The following is a 15,230-nucleotide window of genomic DNA, read 5'->3' as shown; positions in this document are numbered from 1 at the left end:
GTTCTTAACATTGTTTTTTATTCACATTTTTTCGCTCTGTTGCTATCTATAATGGGGCTGTACTCCAGTGATTCAAACAGGAGGCTATCCATCTTTCAGATTTATAAAATTGTTTGGGTGATTCTTTCCTGGAATCATTCTGCAGTAAAAAAAAGTTTGAACAAAAATTTTTGGTGTTACGCTACACCAGATCTATTTGCTAAATGTTCATAAAGTACATAAAACTTGTACTCTGTAGGCTTTAGGTATATAAAACATGTTTAGTTGGCGATAGTAGGCTATATATCTGCAATAGCAATACAGATTAGTATGTTATTAATCAGAATAACTACATCAGTCTGTCATTAGGAAAGGAGTTTTCTGAAAGATTAAAAATACTCAGTTGTTTTGATGTAAAATTTATGCATACAGTATAATATTTGTGAAATGAGTTGGGATTTGACACCAGGATTTCAAATGTTGACTCTGGCAATGCCTCATTGTGAGGTTCTGGGTAAGTCATGTCAACTTTGTTTGTTTATTCATCTATAAAAACTGAGATAATAAAATAAATTTATACCCACAGGAATATTTGCAAGATTAATTATTTAGACTGAGATGTATCAAATTACTTAAGTGTAAATGAGTTCTGCTGAAAGCAGTATTGCTCTTGTTCTTGATGTGTTTCCTGGATTAGTACTTTAATGACTGTGCAGTCTTCTGAGAAAGAGATGTTGTAAAAATGCTTCAAAATATAAATACCAAATGGATTATTTAAGGACTGGCCTCTATATATATTTTTCTCTTTGTATTTAGTCTGGGAATCTCTCTCATTGTTTCTTTCCTGATAAGCCAACAAAATAAACCTCAGCTAAATTGCTGTTTGTTTTTAAATTTGTCACTTCTGTGCTTTTGAAAAAACCCCAACTTCTGAATGGGAGGTTGCTGTTGAGGGCATCCAAGGAAACCTGTACTGTAATTACCACTTATGTATGTATTTGTGTTGCATTTTCAATGGATTTCTTCAAGATTTATTTGAAGTTGAAATTTAACCACACTTCATTCTGGTCTTAGCAATGACTAAGGGTTACCTGAAATCATGTGGGGAATAGGAACTAGTAATCAAGACTCACAAGTTTGCCTTGAGAGCAAGTTGACAATTTGACTATGTGGTATCAGCAGTATTTTTAGCACATTATATCCTGTTTTCAGTAAATTTTCATTCTAGTCCATTGTTATTTTACTTAATCTCTTTATATCCATGGAGGTGACTTGCATTTCTCTTTCTATTATAAAAAGTAAAACTTCAAGAGGAAAAATACTTTATTCTCTAGTTTTGTGAAGACATAATGTAAGTAACACTATTTCATGTTAATTTTTAAGATTTGCTTGGGACATTAGAAGAAATTCTTCCTAAACTTCAGAAAGATGTTAGTGTTTGGATTATGGCCAAAGACTCCACGTTTCCAAGTGTGCATACCCTTTTAGACAAAATAGAGACTGCATCTGAAGACCCTGTTCCAGTTAATCGATGCTCTGCCAACAACCTCAAGTCAGCTGTTCTATACATTTTTACTTCAGGAACAACAGGTACAGGTCTGCTAAAGAGTCTTTGTTTTCCTTCAGCTTTCATCTAGAAACTTGATTTTTCTGAAACTCTAATATCTCAATAGCAAAATGTCACATTTCTCATCTAGAAGCATTATTATAGAAAACCACATGTATTTCTTGTAAGTAACTTTTTCTGTTTGGTGGTTTACAAGTTCCTCTTCTTTATTTTCTCTTGTCACACTGTACAAATACTATGAGAGTCTTTACCTCTCATTACTTCACAGCTAAGGCATTTATGAAACACTGCTTTTTTGGTCAGTTTACAACCATAATAGATAGTATTTTGTGACCATGTAACGCTGCCTAGCTAAAATTATTAAGATTTTACCTAGAACTTTAAAAAACAATCTTGAAACAAGGAAATAGACATTTGTTTTTCTTTCATTAATTCATGGTTTATGCATGTCACTGTAGAGACAGAAAAGAGCATTATGTTACTAGCCTTTTAGTTTAGAAACAGATGTCTGAATTGTGCTCCAGCAGCTAAAAAGCTAAGACTTAAAAAAACCTGATCACTGGCATGAAAGGCAGCATTATGTTTTTAAGATGAGTAGATTGGCATTCTCATTCAGTTGAACACAACAATTTTAGTCACATGAAGATTGAAAATGCGTATGTGGTTTGAGGCTTTGTTCCTTCATACAAATAATAATTCAGTTTATTTGCTTCAGGTTCTCAAGAAAAATTAGGAAATAAGAACATCAGTCTCCAGTAAAAAAGTTAAGTTATAAATATTGTCAAGAGATGAGGTTTTGTTTGTAATATTGCTAATAGAAATATGGTTGAGCTTGCTTGTTAAGAGTTGGGAGTTGAATTTAGCTAAAAAATATTACAGAGTTGTCCAGGTGGAATGATTTTGTTCTTACAATGCAATCAGAATATCTGTGTGATATCTCAAATTTCAGTTATGTAGAATTCAAAATATATATTTTTGAGACTTAGTATGTAATACATTAATTTACATTGAATTTCTATTATATACTACGTAACTAAAACAGTAAGATTTGTTTAGTCTGAAGAGTATTGAATAACTAATTCTGAGTAACTGAGCATTTTCTCATGTTTTGATAACCCAGTGATTAAAAAACTAGTTAAAACTAGCTAAACTTAGTTAAAAGGAGTATTTTGCACAGTCTATAGTAGTCCCTCTGTAAAGGCAGAAACAAAAACCCCAAGACTGAAAACTTCTTGCTGTAAGCAGTTCATTGGCAACACAGGCGTATTCCCTTTTCTCTTTAGGGTAGAAAAGTGGGGTAGCTAGTGGAGTAGCCTTGAGGTGTAGCTAGACTCTCCACAGATTACACTTTCAGCTCTAGCTAAGTCTTGAAGTGAACGATAGCTTTACTAGAATAGGTGAGAAAACTTTATGAAACATTACATTTCTGAAAAATTGAACAGTTCTCACTGTTCATCATCAGCCTGACTCAGACTGAAATTTGTGTGTTTGAGAACATATATAATGCAAGATCACATCCCCTACTCAAATTAATAGGTACCAGAGTAGTAGCCCAAGAAGCCCTTGCATGTGAGTCTGCGTGTTGCTGAAGAGAAATGTTGTCCTGAACCTGAAGAAACTCATTCAGAAGAACCTAGCTGACGTGGTCTTTTCACTGATTTTTTTTTTTTAATTAATTCCTCGTAGTCTTCATAGAGCTCTAAAACAAATTGAAAGATTCTTACACAAGCACCTGCTGTGTGTTCCACTCCATGTAGATCCCATACCTTTCTTATTTATCTTACAGTCACTGTGACTCTTGCCGTAACAAGACCTGGTGTGATGCCTCTTTATGTTAAAAGTAGTCCATATGTAGAGTAAATGTTTTTGTCCCTTCTTACACTATATAATTTGATAGCAGGCAAGCCACTGAGTTTCTTCTTATTTCCACTTACATGAGTGGATGTGACATCAAACTAAATAGCAAAGAGATGAGGTTACAAACTGGCTAATCTTTATGTGTGCAGAAACATGCAATATTCTATTAAACAGCCAGTTGTCCATTTATGGCCATCTGAAAAGACAGCTGACAATTTGGTTACAGAAGAAAGAAATTGATTCTTTTATGATTTTAGAGACTTTATACAGGGATTCTCTTTAAGAGAAGCCTTAATGCATTATTTTGTTGTTATTACAGGTCTTCCAAAGGCAGCAGTCATTAGTCATTTGCAGATTCTTAAAGGAGCTGCTGGACTGTGGGCTTTTGGTGCTACTTCAGAAGACATCGTTTATATTACTCTGCCTCTTTATCACAGTGCAGCTTCTCTTCTTGGTATTGGTGGATGCATTGAACTGGGTAAGGCTTGTTTGATTTTGTTGTTAATAGAGAATTAATTATTATAAAAATGTATAAAGCACACTTAGGTTCACTACCCCTAGGGAAAGTAATGCTTCGCTCAAATGAGTCTTTTTTGGAATAGCTGTGTATTTTGGGGAGAGGGGGAGTTTTGTAATAACAAAGGATCTCTACAAGCTCTCTTTGTGGAGAAGAATTAGTTATCATAATTTGTGTCACAAATATTTTAACTTTTTAATATTTAGGTAAAAAGGAACTTAAGGACATACGCAATATTTTGGCAGTGTGTATGGTGCATTAGTATATGTGCAGTCTAAGCATAGTACAGTAGAATAGACTTAAAATGTATTTTGGTGAACTTAAAATATTGACAAAGACATTTATAGTAAACAATCAGCTTTTCCATGTATTTTTAAACCATATAGAACCTTTTTCCATTTAATTTTTGTACTGTTTTTACACTGACAATAAAACACATCTATTAATGAAATCAGGTAGGTGTACTCCCTGATTTATTTGGAACTCCATGGCAAATATTTTCTGTTTCCTTAGGCATCAAGTACAAGTCAGAGCAAGGGAAAGGTCATTGTACCACATAGTTCTCTGAACGAGGCTGTCTTAGTTCCTCAAATGTTCTGTTTTATAGCTAAGCTGCCGCACAGAGAAATTGCTTAATTTCCTTTTCCTTACTGTTTCCATAAAGGTGCAACCTGTGTGTTAAAGAAGAAGTTCTCAGCCAGTCAGTTTTGGAGTGATTGCAGAAGGTACAACGTGACTGTCATCCAGTACATTGGAGAACTTTGCCGTTACCTTTGCAATCAGCCAGTGGTAAGTGGAATCACAGTGATGCCTATTTGTCTGTCAGTGCACTTATTGTTCTTAATGTGGGTATGTTAAAAGGGAAATTGAACTGTGTTGGGCATGTCATTCTGCCCTTCTTTTTATGTGAGGTTCTGCAAATAATTGGTGATATGTAGACACTTAATAAAAATAATGGTTTGAATCATGAAGAACTAAAAGTATTATAAGGAACGACTTTGAGACTAAAAACTGGCTCAGTATCATTTGGTGAAAAAATACTATTTCATGGAATTTCACAAGGTAAGTTCAGAAAACCAGGATTACCATTTGATGACTTTTCTGAATTATCAAAACTTGTTTTCTTGGCATCTGAGCATGTCATTTTAATAAATGACTTTGCACAATTATCATTAAAAACAGCTTTTATTTAAAATATTAAATAAAAATAAATAAAAACCTCCAAGTGCCTGTATAACATTAAGCAAAAAGAAAATATCCTCTTTTAATTTAACAAAATATTCAGGATGACAGAAAGAATTTTGTGAAAATATATAGAAGTTGGATGTAATGCAACTGTTATCTCTTTGAAAAGCCTCCCTTTGCCACTATCATAATTCCATTTTGTTATTTCAAAAAAATAATCCGTGGTTTATCTCCTTTTCAGTGAATTTTATTAAAATTTCTCATCCCTTAGAAAAAGGTATCAGTAACTCAAAGTATTTAATCTGAAAATTATTAACATCCTCCTTAAGCAGTATTCTAAAATAAGAGAATGCAAATTAGTCTTGTTTTCCAACAGAATAATAATTTGCATTAATATCTCGAGTTGCTGACCAAAGAATGGAAAAGGTCATTGGATTGCTTTTCCCTTAGGAAATTTTTCAAAAGTATGTTTAAGCAATGTAGTTGTGGGTCATAGATCCTACTGCACTATCCATGCATGCCTCAATAAAGAGGATGTTCTTGAATTAAAGGGAGCATGGCTGATGGCCCAGTGAAGGCCACTGGCAGTGATGAAGAAACAGAATAGTGGTAACTTCTCTATCTGATTTTTTTTTTTTTGTTATGTTTTGGGGTTTTGTTTATTTTTAATTTTTATTTGTTTGGGGGATTTTAACTTTATAGTAAAATATACAAAAAATTACTGAATAACAAAAAATCAAATTATAGATCATAAGAAAAGTCAAGGCATAGGAGAGGCATAGTTTTTATAAATTGTGATTCTTTCCTCATTGTAGGCTAACTTGATTTTCGCAAAGTCATTTCCCTTCTCTCCAAAACTTCACAATTTTTGCCATGTTCGCAGTCTGAGATATTAATTGTTCCCCTTTTCAGTTCCCTTACTTTACAGGGAGAGCATGGCTTTTTTTCCCCACTCCTTTTTATCTTAAAGCAAGAATTATAGATTAATATACTTAATTTCTGAAACAAACTCTTCCATTTTTAAATCCTTACCAAGCCACCATGAAGTTAAGGCAATTTTAAATTGTGCAAATAAAAGTAATTTATACCATCCTTAACTATTTATATAGTTATACAATGGTTATACAATCATTAACTATTCATTAACTGTATAACTGTTCTATTTGTTAGTTTACGTGCATACTCGGTAGGAGCTGGCATGTCTAAACTCTTCTGTGAGGCTTCTGTTTTGCTTGCTTGCTAAGCCTTCTCCAGAAAAACTAAAATTATAAAACAGATCGGTTTGACAGCTAGGTACTTTAAGAAAAATATTAAGTATTTGTCATGTTAAAACTGGCAGAGAAACATGTTCACACAAGTAAGTGGAAGGTTTTATGATATGTTATGCAATGTGCTCTTAGTTTTCAAGTAAGTAAAATAATTTCCTAAGTTGGTTTCTCTATTTAAGTTTCATTAATGTCGAAGTACTATATATGCTAGCAGCTTGAGAAATATATGGCAAGTTTAAAGTTCTTTGAAGATACTTTGTGGGCAGTGTTCTCAAGATTAGAGTGCTACAAAGCCCTTCTAATCAACACAGATTGAAACCATAGTGAGTACTTTATTTTCTTAATTTGTTTCTTTAACACTGAACTTGAAATAAATGGTATATTGCTTACAGCTGGAGTCCACACTGTGGCCTCTTATTTCATAAATTTTGAATTGAACTTTAGGCAAGTCTCTGTGGTAGCATATTGACTCTTGGCTGAGCTTTCCTTACTGGTTTTGTCTTATTTGGTCATTCTGCCTCCCACTCACATCTGCAACAGCTCTTGAAGACTCTTGCAGTAGGATTTTTCTGAGGTTATTCTGCATCCAGTTTGGTTTAGTAATCTGTTGTCTGGAAAGAGCATTAGTTAGAAAAGGAAGTTGCCTTTTTCCTTAGGTAAAAGTACAAAAAGACCTGGCATTATGTGACATTCATAGATTTTGCTGGGCTTTTAAGTGAGCAGTCCTCATGCCTGCCCTCTTCCAAACACTTTTTCTCCAGTGTTTTGAATATAGTGAACATACAGTGGCCAGCATTGATGGCTAATAGCCATCAGTAGCTACAAAATGGGTCCTGCTCTAAGCTACTACCGTGACTACACAAGTGAAAAAGAATATTCAGAAAACTGATAAATTGGTCTTGCTGGCTGACTTTGCTCAAAGTCTCTATTAACAGTGATCTGCAAAGCTACAAGAGTATGGCATAGCAAAGCTCCCTGTATCCTCTTCTTAGCAAAAGCCTTGGAAAGCCTTCTCTACTAATCTGTGGATATGTTTTCCTAGAGGCTTGCAACTAATTTAAATTTTAACATCTGAACTGTAAATTAAATCTTCCAAAGGCAGTTGCAGATTTTCAAATTTGACATAATGATCTATTTAATAATGCATTGCATCCTGAGGCTTTTGGAAATATAGGAATGATAATGCAGCATCTCTTTCCTGCTCTTCTGTGGAGAAGACCTGAATCCTGAAATGTGTTACAAACAGAGTGTAGAAATCAGTTTCCTCAATCGTTATGTCCTGTTTTCTACTTTCATAAGCTGTGATGCAGTATGACAGTATTTGTATGATTTGTGATACCTTACGTGAAATAGGTGAACTCTCTATTAAAACCAGTTCATTTCTACTTGTATTCAAAGTCTGTTTCACAAGGAATTGTATAATTGCTTAGAATTTCCCATTTAATATGTGTCCTGGTTTATGTCCGCTTGGTATTGAGACAGTGTTATCCTCCAGCATCAGTAACAATTCTTATTTCCTTGGGGTTACCTAAGAGTATAAGACCATGTATATCAGCTTTCAGACTTTGTTTTGTTAAGCTGAGGCAAGACAATCTCTCTACTAGATACAGTTTGGCCAAGGGATCCCATCTTTGGATAGGATTAAGCTCTCTTAAGTGACTTAAGATGCTTAGAGATTTCTTTTGTTAAAACTCTTCTGTGTTAGGACAATAGTAGTTTAGAAGGAGAAAACAAGGAATTCGATTACTGGGATAAGGAAACAGAATGAATATCTATATCCCTGCAGTTGACTCAAGTTTGTGGAAAGGGGTGTAAGAATGGGGTTTATGTAGTTGGACAGCACTAGTCACTCACCTAGAAGCAGTTTTCCTTAAAGGAAGGCAATTTAATAGTCACGTAAGCAAGGAAAAATTAGTCAGCAGACACTTTCCTACAATTCAGATTTTACTTGTAATTACATTTTATTCCCCATTAAAGTTTAGCTCAATTTATGTTCAGTATTGGAAATTGTTCTTTTTAATATCCTTAAAATGTAGAGTGGAAATTTGTCAAGCCCCTTGCAAGTTTTTGGCATAAAGATTTTATTGAATTCCCCAAACCAGTAACGTGACACAGTTACAAACAACCACATCTCTACCTTCCATGAGAAGGCTCCTAAGAATTTTTACATGTCATTAAAATTTGATTTACAGGGGGAATTTTGCAATTTATTTATTCTTCTACTGACCTATCCTTTAAAAAAAAATTGAAACCATTTGCATGTGTCATAAGACATCATTCTTAATCCAAGGTGTTGCTGATTTACTGCAGTATTAACAGTGCCTAAAATGAAATTGAACGCTGTTTTTACATACTGTTAGAGAAAATAGAACTTTTAGACTAAGAGCATATCCAGCACATCTGAGATTGAAGCTTAGAAAAGGCCATGAGATTTGGAAGCTTGTATTTTTTCCCTCTAGACTGTATCAATTGATCTTATAAAAACCAGATTGTATGTCACAGCAAACTTTGTGCTTTCAACTGCCATACCTACAACAACAGTATTATTTTTAAAAAGTGGCTTTATAAATACGTTATAAACCCACCTATTTTTCCTACTGCCTTTTGATACTTATGTGTACTGGCATACGTCTCTTGGTATCATCCACAGATGATCCTGTGTCTGTTTTCTCATTCTCCCCACTAATAATGGTAGAGGTTTTCAGACATTCTTTGTGGAAAATGTCTTCTGTAATGCCTTAGGAAGCATTAGTTCTTCATATGCAAAACAGCACTGAAGGCTAGTTACAATGTCAACTACTGGTTCTGGCATGGTGGATCAAGACTTTTCTGAGTGTTTAAAAGGTCGTACAACTTGACCAGTTTCTCTTCTTCCAGCTTTCAGTTTTTCGTAGACTCATCTTTTGGGTTAAACTAGTGGAGTCATGCAGAAAACGTCCTTATATTAAAGCCTGGAAATCACAGTCATGCTTTCACAAAGGGAAGCTTCATATTCCTCACAGAATACTGTGTGCAACAAGCATCGCAAGAAATAATCTGTGTGTGCTTTAATTCTCTGAATTGATCTTTGAGAAGTTGTCTGTAATTTGTTTTGACTAGTGTGCTCCTGGGGCAACCACCAAAACCAAAACAATCTACTTCATATTACTGGGTGGAACACAGACAAAAGTGACTTTTTTTTGTTGGTAGATATTTTCTGAGGAAATGGGAGTACAACTAAACAAAACATTTAGAAGAGCTAAATGAAGAAAACTTATTTTAGAATATAATTCTAGTAGATTACCAGGAGATTGATTATTAAAAATGGGGTGAGAATGATCTTACTATTTAGTATCTCTAGTGAGCTACTAAATAGTAAGCAAGCAGTTTCTGAACTAGAAAGATACGTCCTTTTCCTACTGTTCCTGTTCTTTCTTAAGGTGCATCTCTTCACACCCTTCCTGTTTTCTTTTATTTGTATTTTTAAATTTGGGTATGTGTTTTGCAAAAAATCTAGTTGCAGTTTATAATTATGCATTACTAAATAATGAACATGGATGTGCATCTTGAAAAATGTATTCCATCTATAACAGTAGGATATCTCCCATCTTATTGTCTTCTAAACTACCTGATGCCCCTTTTTCAGGGCTAATGTATCAGTAGAGGAACTGGTGAATGTGTTGTTACATACACACCTTGTAAATACTTGAATGCAAATCCTGAGTCATCTGTCTTATCATATTTTATAATTAACAGATGCATTCTCAGGCCCTGAGATTGCTTTCAGTTTCATCAAGGCCATGATACAGAGAGCACTTCATGCCTCCTTTTCCTTGAATTATCTTTGTTTCTCTCCCTTTGGATTTTCCTTATGCAAAAATAATAGAAGTAGGACAATGAACTTGTTTTCTTGTATTTCTTTAAAGCAGCTGCTCAGCACATTTTTTATGTAGCTGCAATTATGAATCCTTCTTGCATCAGTTAGTATACTGTTGATAGCACTCTAAAAGGCATTTACCAACAGCTTAATCATGTAGATAGTCAAAGTGTTTTATTAAGAACACTTAAGGAGAAAAGACTGACAGATGAAAAATCCCAGGTATGTGGTATTTAATGTAATAAGGCAGATCTTGACTTGTCAATTAATTAATATACAAAAGAAACAAGCACACAAGATGGAGACATAGTGTGTCAAACTGATTTATGATGTGTGCAAATGTTTGGTACACAGTTCAAAGATCTTGGCAGAGTGAATGGAAAAGAATTCCAGGTGTATGGTAAGAATGTGCTCTTGCTTATTAATGCATTGATGTCAATAAAAAAGGCATTGAAAAAGTGCTTCACCTTTGCTGTTAGAAATAAGTGGATGTATACTGAACACCCATTTTATTTCAGACTCACTCTGAATTAAGAAAATAAAATCACGGTGCAGGAAAATAAACAGACATTTCTAGAAACCTTGGAAAGCTGTTACAACATTCTGTTATTCTAAAATCTCTTGTCCTAACTATCTGTGGAGAGCTATTAATACATTCAGAAACATGAACTGTAATTGAATTATCACAGGACGTGCAATTTGAACTTACTTGAATTTATCTTGTGGTAGCTGACCAGGGGAAGGCACTGAGTGCTTTGTGAATGAGATACTGTGAGGAAATACAGCTTTTAGTGTAGGAGGTGTTAATTTGGTACTGTGTTTTTGCAGTGGGCTACAAATACACATGCACACAATTCCTGCATGCCAACTGTTGCAGGGCAGCTGGCTGACATGCCACAGCTTGATCAGGTGTCAAGAATGGCACAGGGATAGCAGAGCTTTTCTGCTGGAAGAGAGATGTATTAGGTGACTCCTTGGAATTCCTTCCACTCCTTAATTCTATTTATTGTACCAAAGGGAAGCTGGTTGATGAAATGCCATCTGAATATGGTGGAAATACAAAGCATGACTATTTGGTCTAGTCAGCTTAAAGCATAAGTTTCTGCATATTTGTTTTATTTCTTTTTTCATTAGGACACCCTAAGTGTTTGTCATTCAACCATGTTTTTGTAATTTGTTGGAATTATCATCTCTTTTCCTTTCCTTCTCTTACTTGCAGCATTTTATTTACTGCATAACTATTCAGCCACAGTGCCCATGGATACGAATATGCCTGTCCTAAGAGCTGGACTTTGGCAGTGATACGGACAATAATATATGTGATGATGTTTGATGTTAAAAAGAGGTGACAGATATTAGAATGGCTAACTCACTTTACTGTGGCTCACTTTACATTGAAAGCTAGTTACAGATAAAGCTAAAATGAACTAATATAATATATTAATTATAAAAATTATAAAAATAGATAAAATATAGCTATATTAATTTACTCACATGTAAAATGAATGTGAGTAAAACTCACTGCTTGAAGTTTCCCTAATTTTAATAACTTTTTTCATGCTTATTAAACCTGCTGGGAGATTAAATTACACATAATTTTAATTTTTATGGTTCAAAGACTGTTAAATGCATGGCAGTTTTAATGTCTTCACCAGAAAGCCCTGCAGTACTCTTCAGGGAATCTTATATCAACAGACAGGTACAACTATGGTGAGCTGACTAGATCACAAATACAGCAGTTGTAGCAATGCAATCTAACAGTGAATCTATCTTAGTTGTGAAGAAGGGAATTACTGCCCTACCTTTTTAGAAAATTTGTTTTCTGTGATCAGTCCTTGATAACATCACATACCTTCTTTATATTTTTGCAAAAGGCCTGAGTGCTGTAAGAGCATCTCTTCCTAAATTGAGATGGCCTTACGTTGTACTGTTGATGTTGATGATAGGTGCTAACATTGCAAGGAAAGTAGGATGATGACGTGTCAGGTCTACTCTGCATCTTTTCCACTGCACAAACAAATTCCTGCTGTATTAATATAAACCAGCCAAAGTAATGTGAGGAACTGAAAGGTTCCTGCACTTATAAATGATGGGGTATTTGTTCTTTTGGGAAAAAAACCCGAACACCATAGTCCATGTAGGCCACTGTCTTCTAGCTCATCCTGGTTTGTGTCTTTTCAGCAAACAGCTATCAATGCTTTTCTTTTTCTTGAAGTATAAATAGTAGAAGCAAGGTCACCTTTTTATTAGCTTGGTCTCTAGAGGTTTTGAATGATCCTGGCCTGATGAAAGACTCAATTACTGTGTGTATATATATGCATATATTTATATCTTCTGTTCATTGTGGAACAAAGAATTTCCTTGAAAGTATCTCTTGAGCTATTTTTTGTATCTTAGCAGAGGCAGTACATTTGAATAATTCAGTGACATCAGCAAGAGATAGCTGCAGTTTGGCTATGGACACATTCATTTCAGATTAGCATTGAAATTGCAAGGAAAATAACCCACTTTGAAAAGTTTTATGTTGAGCTGACAGGAATATTCTATAAATGGTGGCCAATTTTCTTGAGGGGAAAAAAAATCCATTAAAAACTTTCCCGATTAAGTTCAAAGTAACACTGAAACAGTTTATTTTAAAAATTAATAATATTATTGCTGTTCATTGACAAGGTAATGACTTTGAATATGTGATATAACAGATGTTATTATTTCAAGTGTGTGAAAAGCTACACTCTTGCATTGTGATATTGTGTGTGAAGTAGAAAAAACAAACCACTGAAAAAATGACATCTGTGGGCAACTTTTAGATACTTTGTTCCAGGCTATGTCTGAGTCAGATTCATAATGCTATGTAATGCAGCACTTGTTAATAATGATTTAGCATGAAGTCAGTGAAGTATGTGCTTATGTGTTTAGAAATTACTTTCACTTCTAAAGATAGGGGAAGGGGAAAAGCAAGAATTGGGTTGTTGTAAAAACAGAATTGGTAGTGACCAGGGTAGGCTGGTGAGTGATTTATTTTTGACGTAAAATTGCAGGATAATGCCTCAGACTATAACCTGTCAACACTTGCATCTAGTGAACTAGGTGCATTCCTTCTGCAAAGTCTTACTTTGCAGAAGACTCTAAAGATGAATGAATACATTTTTATCTTTCTGTGAGTTACTGGTTTTGAAGAGGGAAGAAAAAAACATAGATGGTCTTTGTGATTTAGAGGAACTTAAAATTCCATTGTGTTTGCAATTTTTCATTACAGTAGGAAGAATTCACATCCTCATGAAAAATTTAATTTCTCCAAGACATAAGTCTCTGAGGAATACTGCTGTCTATGTACTCAGTAGACGCTTTACTGTTTTTAACATCCAAATTATTAAAAAGATTCCTGTTTCACTCAGCTGACCAGATCTCTTGGCAAAAATAATTTGCTGTGATTTTATGTGAGACTAAAGGTGTTAAAATGGATTTTTACTATAAAGCCATAATTAATTCATACTGGTTTGGTGGGGGGGATGCGTAATAGAAAAGTAGAAAATAGGGACTCTCTTTTCTGTAGTATATGTATGTGAATGTGTACATACATATATGTGTATATATATGTATATATATATGTAAAGAGGTGTTTGCATACATATATGTGAGTGTACGTAGATAGAGGTATGTGGAGACAGTGTTGCAGTGGCAGAGTGCTATGCAGTTCTGAAGGTATGTGGTAACAAATTGTACCTATGTTTTATGCTCTCTCAGTTCTAGGAAATTCTTTATTGCCACTTGAAATGGTTAAAAAGCGAGTCTTATTTTAAACTAGATGAAATTTTAAAAAAATAAACTCAAACAAACCCAAACAGTATAGATGTTTTGCCCTCTGGTACTTCAGCTTGAACATGATTGTATTTTAAAGGTAGTCCGTGCAATCTCAATGTTTGGGAATGTGTTAATAAAATTAGAACATCTTACTGAACTGGATGCATACTGTTGTGTTCATTGTGGTAAACAGGGGAGCTGACAGCAGTAAAGACTCACGATCACTAGAAATAATATATTCCAGTAACATTGAACAACCTTGCAAGTCTTAATATTGAAAAAAATACAGAAGATGACTCATATGCAATATGTGGGAAGGAGCATATTTTCTTACAAGTGTGTGAAATCTAATTGTTTCCTCACAATCAGTCTGAAGACAAGAAAGTAACTATTCATCTCTTCTGACTTTAATCCTGTGGCAGAAATAATTCCCGTCTTTCTCTCTTCTTCCCAATTTTTTAATTCCTCTGGGGAGAAATAGACTGAGACAATACAACTTTTAAAATATGGAAGTGTTTATATAAATTATTGTAGTCATAATTCATGAAATAATTTGTTCAACAAGAGAAGAGGTTTTAGATTGCAGCTTACTACTTTGCAACTGTCCACCAGCTGTGCCAGCTTTCTTTAACTTATTGAGTGTTTTTTTCCTTCTTTTTGTTTTTTTTACTGGATGTATTTTGAAGAAGGTACATTTTATCTGCAATATATGCAGAAATCAAATGCAATTATCAGTATACGATATTTTAATATTTATTTTCTTTTTTTAACAGAAGGAAGGAGAAAAAAATCACAAAGTCCGACTAGCAGTTGGAAATGGAGTAAGAAATGATGTATGGAGGGAATTTTTAGACAGATTTGGTGCTGTTAAGATCTGTGAGTTCTATGGTGCTACCGAAGGAAACATTTGTTTCATGAACCACACAGGAAAAGTTGGATCCGTTGGACGCACCAATTTCTTTTATAAGGTGACTATTTACTTACATTCTACTTAGTTAGTGGTAGTGCTGAAAAATTGTGTTTCTTAGTTTGAGTACAGTCGTAAGTCCAAGAAAAATTTTCTAACTCGGTTATTGCAAGTTAGTTGACCCTCTGTAAAATCTTGGCACCTGACCCAGTTAAACTCTCAGCAGTAACACTTGAGATTTTGCATAGAGTTCACAAGAGTCAAAAAGGCCTTGGCTCTCTTCGGACAGTTTT

The 15,230-nt window shown here is 34.3% G+C and overlaps 1 protein-coding gene across 4 annotated transcripts in view; it reads left to right on the top strand.

The window, feature by feature from the left end:
- Positions 1-15,230, top strand: part of SLC27A6 (solute carrier family 27 member 6) — a 37,960-nt gene that overhangs the window by 7,635 nt on the left and 15,095 nt on the right. For 2 of the 4 annotated variants that reach the window (XM_042023415.1, XM_042023413.1), the window contains exons 2-5: positions 1,363-1,569; positions 3,723-3,881; positions 4,585-4,709; positions 14,804-14,998. In XM_042023415.1, the coding sequence (XP_041879349.1) occupies positions 1,363-1,569; positions 3,723-3,881; positions 4,585-4,709; positions 14,804-14,998 (686 nt within the window). The remainder of the gene's footprint in view (positions 1-1,362; positions 1,570-3,722; positions 3,882-4,584; positions 4,710-14,803; positions 14,999-15,230) is intronic. The other 2 variants (XM_042023414.1, XM_042023416.1) reach the window with 2 other exon arrangements.

The sequence above is a fragment of the Corvus kubaryi genome, unplaced genomic scaffold, assembly GCF_017639235.1.
Source record: "Corvus kubaryi isolate FWS band 111438036 unplaced genomic scaffold, C.kubaryi_AGA036_p1.0 37249, whole genome shotgun sequence".
Taxonomy (NCBI): Eukaryota; Metazoa; Chordata; class Aves; order Passeriformes; family Corvidae; genus Corvus; species Corvus kubaryi.
The sequence above is the reverse complement of the archived record's forward strand: the minus strand, read 5'-3'. Positions and strand labels throughout refer to the sequence as shown.